General features: G+C 41.8%; 1 protein-coding gene across 6 annotated transcripts in view; it reads right to left on the bottom strand.

Annotated features, from left to right (window-relative positions):
- Window positions 1-12,288, bottom strand: part of COL5A3 (collagen type V alpha 3 chain) — a 213,826-nt gene that overhangs the window by 76,878 nt on the left and 124,660 nt on the right. For 4 of the 6 annotated variants that reach the window (XM_056570605.1, XM_056570608.1, XM_056570609.1 and 1 more), the window contains 4 exons: window positions 12,086-12,217; window positions 5,205-5,381; window positions 2,545-2,688; window positions 2,047-2,202 (listed from right to left, as the gene is read on the bottom strand). In XM_056570605.1, coding sequence (XP_056426580.1) covers window positions 2,047-2,202; window positions 2,545-2,688; window positions 5,205-5,381; window positions 12,086-12,217 — 609 coding nt within the window. The remainder of the gene's footprint in view (window positions 1-2,046; window positions 2,203-2,544; window positions 2,689-5,204; window positions 5,382-12,085; window positions 12,218-12,288) is intronic. The other 2 variants (XM_056570606.1, XM_056570607.1) reach the window with 2 other exon arrangements.

Consider the following 12,288-nt stretch of genomic DNA (forward strand, 5'->3'; position numbering starts at 1 on the left):
ATTGCGAATATTCGCGAGCAACACTATCCAAAACTAATGATAGACGACTGCATTGGATTAAGCTACACCCGGGAGTTACATTATTAGTTGGGCATCTTATGGGCCATTGTATCTAAACATTATGGGAGATGTATCAAGCTGTCTCATAGTAAAATTCTCGTTGTCGCCCATAAGAACCAATGAGAGCTCAGCTTTAATATTACCAGAGCAATATGAGAAATGAAAGCTGAGCTTTGACTGGTTGCTATGGGCAAAAAAGAGAATCTTACTATAAGACAATGTGATACATCTCTTCCTATAGTATGGTAAACCATAAGTTGGGGAGGGGGCACCAATAGTCGGGACTGCACTGGACATTGTCCAATCTAAAAGTGGCCCTTTAAATACTAAATACAATGCTGTGCGTATGTTGTGAATTTTTGGTTACTAAATGTGGCGATAGACAATAGACATATAGCATCAATGCACAATAGAGATATGGAGAAGAATGTAAAGGGGTACTCCAGTGGAAAACTTTTTTTTTATCATCTGGTGCCAGAAAGTTCAACAGATTTGTAAATTACTTCTATTAAAAAATCGTAATCCTTCTAGTACTTATTAGCTGCTGAATACTACAGAGGAAATTATTTTCGATCTTTTTGTAACACAGTGCTCTCTGCTGACATCATGACCCCAGTGCTCTCTGCTGACATCTCTGTCTATCTTTTAGGAATATGTTTGCTTTGGGGCTTTTCTCCTACTCTGGACAGTTCTTAAAATGGACAGAGATGTCAGCAGAGAGCACTGTGGTCATGATGTCAGCAGAGAGCTCTGTTTTCTGAAAAGAAAAGAATTTCCTCTGTAGTATTCAGCAGCTAATAAGTACTGGAAGGATTAGGGTTTTTTAATAGAAGTAAATGACAAATCTGTTTAACTTGCCTGGTCTATTTTTCAATCTGCCGTCCGTAGTTTTGCTTCCCCAGTGCTTGTGTATTTCTTTTTCTTTGATATACTCTCTGGTTTCTGATACACATAGTGGCACCCCTTGTTGAAATTTAGCTGAGCCCACTTGTCTGAGTGTATGATAATGTAGTGCATCTCCAATAAAGTAAATACACCGAGCTGCAATACCACACACAACCTGTAGTCAAGATGTGGAGGTCTAACCTCTGTCTAACTCCCAATGGACTATCTGTACAGAAGCAGACGTGTTTTATTAATCCTTCAAAATCCCCACAAAATTCTTATAAATGGGCTGAGGCTGCCATATAAATGCAAAAAGTGCTCCAATCCCCCTTTGCACTCGTCCTGACAGTATCTGGTCTGAACTGCGTCGACTTTTTATTTCGACATGCTGGAAGCACCCGCTCAGCCAAGCAGTGGCCATAGAAGTGACTGGTTTGTCAAGATCAAAGCAGGAAGCGCTTCTCTGCCGGCATCGGCCATAGATGTGGTGAGATATTGGGACAGGTGAGTATCAATTTTCTTTCAGAATTTTGTGGGGCCAGACAATCACTTTAAAGAGGCATTCCGGGCAAAAACAGTTTATCCCCTATCCAAAGGATAGGGGTTAAGGTGTCTGATCGCGGGGGGGGGGGGGGGGGGGACTGCTGCTGAGACCCCCGCGATCTCCCTGCAGCACCCACATTCTATGCGGGGACAGCGTCTCTAGTTTCGGAAATCTGGGGTTGTGGGGTTGTGACTTCACGCCATGCCCCCTCCATTCATGTCTATGGGAGGGGGCGTGACAGACGTCACGCCCCCTCCCATAGAAATGAATGGAGGGGGCGTGGCGTGACGTCCCCAGTCCCAGAAACCTGGAGGTTTCCGAAACTGGAGATTCAGCACCCCCATAGAATGCAGGTGCTGCAGGGAGATCGCGGGGGTCTCAGCAGCCGGCCCCCCGCGATCAGACACCTTATCCCCTATCCTTTGGACAGGGGATAAAATATTTTTGCCCGGAATACCCCTTTAAGTAAAAAGGCAATACAACATGGTAAAAGGAGAGGATAAACTTTAGACCACCACAACATGATATAATAAGAAATAAAATAGATTGAGTCGTACCTCAGGTGTCTCTTGGGTCTCCACTTGACCACGCTCTTGTGGCCCATATCTCTCCTCCCGATCCTCATAGTCCTCGTCATCATACTGTCTAATCTCATAGTCATCCTCGTCTGTTTTTTCATCTTCCTCCCCAGTCACGTATTCTTCCGCCAAATCCTAAATAAGGACAACCAAAGAAAGATATATTTTCAGTGTATAGACATATACATTACATATGCTATCAGTCCCTTGGGATTCATATGGAAGGATTTGGCACTTGCCATCCATCCTTATGACTTGGGCCAGTTACCTTCTTTCTTGCCTGCACTGTGCACTGTGTGAGAAGAGAACTCTGTGCAGGTTAACTGAGAATGGGGCCAAAAGGGCGAAAATTTCCATGGTCTTAGGCATAGATCCCCTTTGGCTTCATTAATATTAAAAACGTGTAGGAACATCCAAAAACAACACTATAAATCCAGCAGTCTCATGTATTCTATGTGCACATAGTAGGGTACTTACGTCATAGTCAGTAGCATTGGTGCTCACGGTCACTGTGGACACCGGGATGTCTTCTTCTGGAGAATGAGTATAGAAATAATCCGGGAACTCGTATTCTGACAGAACGGGGTCTTCTGTCGGACTTAGCTCCTGTTTTGTCTCTGTCTTTGGTGATTTAATATACATAAGTTAGTTTTTTTATATATGTGTAGTAAAAGCTGGGCAATTTCAGAAGGTTACCCTGAGGGCATCTCCAAGTAACGTTCTATAAAAAAAAGATATCTGGGCACCACAAAGACTGGTCAACGCAAATATTCCCTAATAATATTATGGTATGGCTGGAGAACCGACATCCCCACAATTCAAAGCCAAGAAGGACGTTTACATGGACCATGGAGGATGACCACTATGAGTCCATCTCTTCCACCGGCCTCTTCTCGCTTTGTTTCTCTGTTTCTTTTTACTATGGTTACTTTTATTTTTACATTTCTAAATTGTCATTCCAACACATTTTATAGCATTGGAAACATTTGCACAGGCCGCTTGTTGCCAAGGTGCCCAGAGGTCCCCTACAGAGATGCCCATGGTTTCTTTCCTTTGCTGAAATGACCCAGCCTAGGCACAGACAAGTTAATGGATGTCATGATGGATGAGATGGATTTTGGCGAATGACATGGGAACTCTCATGCTTCTTTGGAATAGTTAGTGCCAGGAGGAGAGGGTGGAAAACAGATGTCAAGTGATGTGAAAAAGCAACATCATAAACCTCATTTGGCATAATGATAAATAATAAACTCCTCCGTTGGCTGCTCCAGAGTAACCCTTCAAATATGACCTACTTCTAGCAACTTGAGGAACGTTCTCTACTTTTCACGTTCACCCCTGACCTGCAGTACCAGACACATCCCATTGACTTATGCGGTCTTGTTCCTACTGTATAACCCTTACAGGAGTCCGATCAACACTCTTCTGGTTTATACCTTATAAACATCCCGGATAGTGTTGATTATGGGGCTCGATAATGGCTTTACCCTCACCCTCTTTTTGACTCCTCTACAAAAACTCTTCAAAATGACCTAGTTCTAGTGGCTTCATAAATATTCTCTATTTTTCAATGTTCGATTGAATTAGAGTGACCTGCAACACCAACACAACCTATGGACAAGGGTAGCAGTGTCTTCCTTCAAAATTTGGACAACTCCCTTAAATTAAGGCACCTAACAGAAGCCTAGGAGGCTTGGTTGAGTCCTCTAAAACCCTGGTAATCTTGATCACAGGGATAGTATATAAGTTGGTCGGCACTTCCGGTGGGGGTGGTGCATGTGGCGGATGAGGTCCTGAAACAGGGTAAAGTCCCAGCACTCACCAAGTATATTCAAATATAAGGAGCTTTGTTGCATATCCTTAAACTCAAACAGGACGCGTTTTGGCGGTAGGAACTTGGTGAGTGATGGGACTTTATTTACTCAAGGATAGAAAATAGGTGTACCCATTCTCTTCATATCTTATATATATATATATATATATATATATATATATATTCAATGGTCCATATGGAACTCTATACTGCTGATAACACTCTCTTTCTACTCTCTTTCTACTCCTATGTAGCCAGGGCTCAAGTCCTGCAGGAACTCATGGGAACAGAGTTCCTGCACTTTTTCCACAGCAGGAAAGCAGTTTTATTAGTAGGAGTCCTGCAGGACCAGCCCTTAAAGGGTACTCCACCCCTAGACATCTTATCCCCTATCCAAAGGATAGGGGATGAGATGTCTGATCGCAGGGGTTCCGCCACTGGGGACCCGCCGCGATCTCGGCTGCGGCACCCCAGACATTCGGTGCACAGAGCGAACTTCGCTCAGTGCTGAATGACTGGCGAAGGGGGGCAGAGGCTCCTGGCGTCACTGCCATGCCCCCTCAATGCAAGTCTATGGGAGAGCGGCGTGACGGCCATCACGCCCCATCCCATGGACTTGCATTGAGGGGCCGTGGCAGTGATGTCACGAGCCTTCGGAGTGTCACCCAACACTCCAAACGAACGGCAGGTGCAACAGGGAGAATGCGGGGGTCCCCAGCGGCGGGACCCCCACGATCAGACATCTTATCCCCTATCCTTTGGATAAGGGATAAGATGTGTGGGGAGGAGTACCCCTTTAAGTGAAAATCTTGGGTGAGTTCCCACACTTTTTTTCCCAGGACTTGACCCCTGTATGTAGCATTTGGCAAGGTTAGGAGGGAAAAGGACCTTCTCTAAACAAAAACTCACTGATACTTGTGTAGACTTGATCTTGACCAAAACAGTGAACATATTGGACACAATTTGGTACCATGATACGCCTGTATATCCATGGTTTCTCCTCAAGTACCCCATTGTGGTATGGTACTGAATAAAAGTTAAAAGAAACCACACCACAGGCTTCAACTAGAAGTTCTACTAGCTGCAACTAGACAGGAAGTCCACCTTGCCGAAATATTTCTAACATGTTTATCGGTCCATAAACGAAAAGAAGAGCCGTGAACCTTTATTCAAAAATTCTACTTTTAAGAGCAGATGATGATGATGTTAGTGTTGGATATTAGGACAAGATGACAATATGAGCAGATTAATATAAGTGATGGTGCCAGGTAATGACAAAGCAGGTGGGCACTAGAATGGCACTTTTGGGGGAAAGGGCCGTTACCATGAGAAGTGTCACTGCCTGAGTGACAGCTGAGGTAGTGATTCCTTCTGTCGGACTTATGATAGTGCTGTGCAACTGTGTTGTGTGCTCTGTTACAGACTTTTTGTTCTTCTTTTTGCCCTTTCTATCCTTTTTACCTTTGCCCTTTTTCTTTCGAGGGGCAGATTCCGTGGGTTTCTGTGGACCCAAGAGAGGTGTTAAAAAAAACAAAAAAAAAACAATGAATATAGGGATCACTAGGAGGAGTCAGGAGATTATTTTAAAGGTCCAGCATGAACGTATTGGTGTAAGAGATCTATGCCAGAAATGGATGGGTCAGTTGCATTCTTGAGCACTACCGATCACCCATGCCATTAAGGGGCAGACGAAATGTAGGGAGAAAACTCAACCATAGGCGAAGCACAGGAAAACATATAATTTATTGGGTACAACTTGGACAACACGTTTCTGCACTAAACCATCTTTTCATCAGGTCCACCAGAGTTACACCACAGATCAGGAAGAGATATACATGAACTGAGGTACTGGTGTAGCAATCCTGTGTAGTATCGGCATCCACACAGGATTGCTACACCAGTACCTCAGTTTGTGTGAATCTCCTCCTGATCTCTGGTGTAACTCTGGTGGACCTGAGGAAGGCACGGGTTAGTGCCGGAACACGTTGTCCAAGTTGTACCCAATAAATTATATGTTTTCCTGTGCTTCCTTCTGTGCTTTGTTGAGTTTGTTTCACCATTGAGCAGCGCCTCCAAGACCGTTTTTCTGTCTAACCTAATCCTACTCCTATAAGAAATGTATGGATAATCTAGGGGCAGAGTGCAGCAGCTCATACATTTCTTCACTATCTACGCCTTCAATAGAGTCGTTCCTTTATACCACAACTCTCTAAGGTCAGGTGTGTTGGAGGGTCACACAACTACTGATATACTACACTAGGAAGCACCCCCCCCCCCTTTTTTTCTTTTCTTTTTTTTCCTATTGTTCCCGATGTCATTAAGAAGTCTCTTGGGCATGATACCCCTCAGCTTATCTAATCACTCTTATTACCCTAAATACTTATTACCATAAAACCTACCTAAACATCATCCCCTTATCTCAGGTCACCATATATCCTAGCTGTCTCCCAAGTGAACATCAACCAATCTACTACCAATAGAAACAATATAATCTGCCCATGCTGGAAACTATGTACAGACCAGCACCCACCTACTCTTCTCTCTGGGCATGGTGGCTTTTTAGCCTCTTCATGGGATTCTACATAACTGTACTACTCCTAATAGACCACAGATGACCTACCTTTCCTTCTTCTCACTAGAGAGTCTTTACCATGTTAGCCTTAGAATTATAGGAGATAAGTGAAGTAGTGATCTCTACTCCACTTATCTCCTATCATTCTCACTAGACAGATGTTACGTTACCATCCCATTCCCATACGGACATAATCCAAGCTACCCACCTTCTACACTCATGGGCTACTAAGTATATCACAATTCAGATGGGTGGTAAGGGTCCCATATTCATTGTAAGCCATCCCTTGTTATATGGAGTAATAGAAAGAGATGACTGGAGAAAAGCATAGCTGTGACGGCATCTATAATAATTCATGAATGGCTTGGCCTGACTCTTGGCATTGAATATTCCCCAGTGAATTTTTAATAAAGTGTTAAGCTGAGAACGAGGAAACCCTCTCTCTACGGGAGTGATGCCCAGCAGGTGCACAGAGAGATAGCGCGACATTGGTGGAATGTGAAGAATATGGCTCCCATCCATGTGCTAGACAGGAGTGAATGGTCCAAAATATTGTCTAAACCGTATATTAGTGAACCCTGTATCCCAAATACAAAAGCATCTGACAATGACGCACCATGGTACAACCCCAATCTGACCCTTTTCTTTGTGGTTAATATTCTTGGCGTCTCATGATTTATATTCCCACGCCACCATGTTTGTATAAACCTAAAAATGGTTCCAAAAGTCTGACCACTTGGGTAAGTATTATAGAGCAGGAATATGAAAATAATAGAAGCTTCTGGATCCTTGTTATCGTAAGTATTTGGTTAGACTTAATCAATTTCAGCTTTCTAGATCTTAAAAATATAATTCCTGTTATTAAAAAAATGTATATATATATATATATATATATATATATATATATATATATATATATAAAAAAATAATAATAATAGTAATTATTTATATATATATATATACATACATACATATATATAGTAAATTTGAGTAGCCGTATTAGTCCAGTGATGCAGATGCTAATCATAAATGTTGCAGTATCTTGTGCAGATGCACAATGAGATTTGCTTTGGACTTGATAAAGGGAGGAATCCCGAAAGCTTGTCTCTACAAAATTCTGTTAGTCCAATAAAAAAGGTATTACAAGATACTGCTACATTTTATGATTTGCATCTACATATATATATATATATATATATATATATATATATATATATATTAAAGTTTATAATCATTCTAAGGGGAGGTTTGGTTAATACAATCTAATATAGATGGTATTTTACCTTAATAGGTAATAGATGGGATTCTTCTGAACAGGACTCGAAAACTAGAAAGTATATCTAAAAAAGACACCTGACTCCCCAGCTGACTGTGGGGGCTGCCGATTTGCACAACTAGCTCAGAATACCTATAAAATCTATATATTGAATCTTATTCAGTAATTGCCAAGGGGGTTCTCTTCTTGGGATAATCTCCTCCTGTAGGAAAAGGTCCCTCAATGACAATCTGATCTGATTGTGTCAAAAAGTGTTTAACTCTCCTACAGTGCCTCCGCAGGGGAAATGTAGTATTACACCATTCTCATCTAAATCAATGGACTGTCCATGGCATGAATGTACTAGATTTTATAGGGTGGGAAACAAAATATGCTGATAACAGGGTGTGCTTCTAATGCCCTAAGGTGCAAGTGTTCAATTCCCCTTAAGCGCCACCACAGGGCAAGTGGAGTATTACACAGTGCCTACTGAAGTCAATGATCTATTCATGTAATGCACAGACTTGTCAAGGCATCCAGAGTGAACAATCGGAGTAATAGATGAGGGTCCTAAATGGAGCCCACCTCTAATTCCTTATAGGATATTTTCGGACTTGAGTGCCCCTTCCATACCTTGGCTCTTCCCTTGTATGATCACTGTATGGAGGCCATAAGATTTATGACATTCCGGGACTCTTTATAAAATCTATCATCCCTGTCTGGATACATGGCAAATATTCCATTAATTTACACACTACATCTGCAGAGCTCTGACATTGCTACATTACTGCTGAGCTGTGAACTGAGGGGTCTATTCCCCGGGGGTCTCGATGACACATCTCCCAGGTCTGGTTTTCCTTGCTGCCTCCCAGTTGCACATGCCAGTGCCGTGACTCACGCTCATGTGAATGATACACATCGAGAACCCAGCCCTGCGGACCAGCTGTTACCATTCCAGCTGGGCCGGCCCGGACATCCCATCTGCTGAATGAAAACCCTGGCTCCGAGCTCCGGGGCTGCCCCTGCCAAAATCCTTTCCATTTCACGCCTGCTTTGGCTGGTGGGAACCAAGAGGTCCTCTCGCAGTTTAACCAGTCGTGTGTTGGAAGCTGACACGAGGGTCAAATTTTCTGTAGGCCAAAAGTTATCGGGTGCCAAAGAATTCTATGTTCTTACTTTGTTCCCAACTTCTTCTGTTTACATACAAGGAACATAAATAAAATAATAGTATTTTACAAGGAAACCACCCACAATGTAACGTTGGGTTATGTGTGTAGTTACTGATGGCCCATGAGCTCCCTTCTAACCCCTGTTAACATGGCCTTACCATAGGACTCATGTATCTAGGGGTATATCCAAAGCGGTATTTACCATAGTGGCAAACCATGCTGCTGCCATGGGGCCCCTTGGACAGAGGGGGCCCCGTCCTGGTTGGTCCCATTCCTTTCTATTCTCTCTCCAGAGAACTGCATTGTCAGCAAAGTAATAGAGGGGGATATTGACCAATGGGTCATGGGAAGTAATGGGAAATAACAGCAGACCTGCCTGTCCTAGGGGGAAACTGGATTGTTGGGGGGGTTTAGCAGTTGAGTAACTTCAGGAATGTTAAGGATTTTCCCACAATCATACTCAACAGTAGGGATTTCCCACAGATCGGCCACTGCAGATTTAAAGGGGTACTTCACTGCTGTGCATCTTATCCCCTATCCTTTGGATGGGGGATAAGATGTCTGATCGCGGGGGTCCTGCCGCCAGCGGCAGGACCCCCGCGATCAGACATCTTATCCCCCTAAGATGTCTGATCGCGGGGGTCCTGCCGCCAGCGGCAGGACCCCCGTGATCAGACATCTCATCCCCTATCCAAAGGATAAGGGATAAGATGCCAAGCAGCGGAGTACTCCTTTAAAGACGGATATGCTAATATTTACAGATTAAAAAAGTCAAGGAGGGAGATTTTTTTTCAAAACCTGTGTAGAGGAAGAGTGGTGCTGTTGCCCTTAGCAACCAATCAGATCGCTTCTTTCATTTTTCACAGGCCAAATGAAAGCAGCGATCTGATTGGTTGCTATGGGCAACTGGTCAACTTTTCCTCTGCACAGGTCTTGATAATTCTCCTCAAGTAATGTATTCTGAATCTTCACTTTCTGATTCTGGTTTTGATCCGCTGTATATCCGCACCAAAATCTGTAAAGACTAGGTTCACACTGCGGAATCTACAGACGGAAAATTCCCACCCGGAGATCTGAATCAGTCAGCACTAGGACCACGCGGACATTGCAGTCCCCAATAGACTGCAATGTGTTCCGCGCGGATATCCGCCTGAAGAATGAGCAACGCCATTCTTCCGGCGGATATTTTAAAGCGGATTTTCTGTTCACAAATTCCGCTTCCAAAAGTGTGAATTTGTGAAAGGAAAACCCATTCAAAGCGGAATTGTAGGCTCATTGAAGTCAATGGGAAAAATCTGCAGTAAATCTAATTCTTTTGCTGTAAAAGCTGCAGAAGATCCATGCAGATACTTTACAGCATTTTCGGGAGGGTTATGGATAATGGTGTCACCAATGTAGACGTCACTATGGATCCTTATGATGTCTGTCATCTGGCCAGTCACAGGAGAAATCCATGTTACATCTGAGGACGATCCCACATCCCATACATGTGACTATAGCATCATACTAAGGTCATGAACTCCACAGAGGAGACAAGGATTGACCCGTATTAAATAAAATGGGGCTCATCCATGTGTGGATCTGCAGCAGACTACTAGAGATGAACGAACTTACAGTAAATTCGATTCGTCACGAACTTCTCAGCTCGGCAGTTGATGACTTTTCCTGCATAAATTAGTTCAGCTTTCCGGTGCTCCGGTGGGCTGGAAAAGGTGGATACAGTCCTAGGAAAGAGTCTCCTAGGAATGTATCCACCTTTTCCAGCCCACCGGAGCACCGGAAAGCTGAACTAATTTATGCAGGATAACTCATCAACTGCCAAGCCGAGAAGTTCGTGACGAATCGAATTTACTGTAAGTTCGCTCATCTCTACAGACTACACATCTGTGGGAGAGATCCGAAGGCTAGCCCCTGTCTACTGTGGAAAAAATACTATCTACCTATCTCATATCTATCTATCTATCTCATATCTATCTATCTATCTCATATCTATCTATCTCATATCTATCTCATATCTATCTATCTCATATCTATCTATCTATCTCATATATATCTATCTATCTCATATCTATTTATTTATCTATCTATCTCATATCTATCTATCTCATATCTATCTATCTATTTATCTATCTCATATCTATCTATCTCATATCTATCTATCTATCTACCTATCTCATATCTATCTCATATCTATCTATCTCATATCTATCTATCTATCTTTCTATCTATTTATCTATCTCATATCTATCTCCTATATATCTATCTATCTCATATCTATCTATCTCATATCTATCTATCTATCTATCTATCTCATATCTATCTATCTATTTATCTATCTCATATCTATCTCCTATCTATCTATCTCATATCCATCTATCTCATATCTATCTATCTATCTACCTATCTCATATCTATCTATCTCATATCTATCTATCTACTTATCTCATATCTATCTCATATCTATCTATCTCATATCTATCTATCTATCTACCTATCTCATATCTATCTCATATCTATCTATCTCATATCTATCTATCTATCTATCTATCTATTTATCTATCTCATATCTATCTCCTATATATCTATCTATCTCATATCTATCTATCTCATATCTATCTATCTATCTATCTCATATCTATCTATCTATTTATCTATCTCATATCTATCTCCTATCTATCTATCTCATATCCATCTATCTCATATCTATCTATCTATCTACCTATCTCATATCTATCTATCTCATATCTATCTATCTACTTATCTCATATCTATCTCATATCTATCTATCTCATATCTATCTATCTATCTACCTATCTCATATCTATCTCATATCTATCTATCTCATATCTATCTATCTATCTATCTATTTATCTATCTCATATCTATCTCCTATATATCTATCTATCTCATATCTATCTATCTCATATCTATCTATCTATCTATCTCATATCTATCTATCTATTTATCTATCTCATATCTATCTCCTATCTATCTATCTCATATCCATCTATCTCATATCTATCTATCTATCTACCTATCTCATATCTATCTATCTCATATCTATCTATCTACTTATCTCATATCTATCTCATATCCATCTATCTCATATATATCTATCTCATATCTATCTATCTATTTATCTATCTCATATGTATCTTTCTATCTTCTTTAATAGTATTGCTTTAGGTCACATGTTGTTGGTTTCTTACCTGGTCGGGGAACTCGGGGTCCTGGGCTTGTACAGCATAGACTAGAGCGCCATCACAGCTGGGCATGTAGGTGTTGCAGTAATCGTAGGCGGCTCTAGGATCTGCCACTATCAGCAGCTGTTGGATGTCGCCCTGTAAAGAGAAATCCATATGATGAGGACCAATGGCGGCAGATAAACAATACATCACCTATAGATTAGGGC

This window comes from Hyla sarda, chromosome 4, assembly GCF_029499605.1.
Source record: "Hyla sarda isolate aHylSar1 chromosome 4, aHylSar1.hap1, whole genome shotgun sequence".
NCBI classification, from domain to species: Eukaryota; Metazoa; Chordata; class Amphibia; order Anura; family Hylidae; genus Hyla; species Hyla sarda.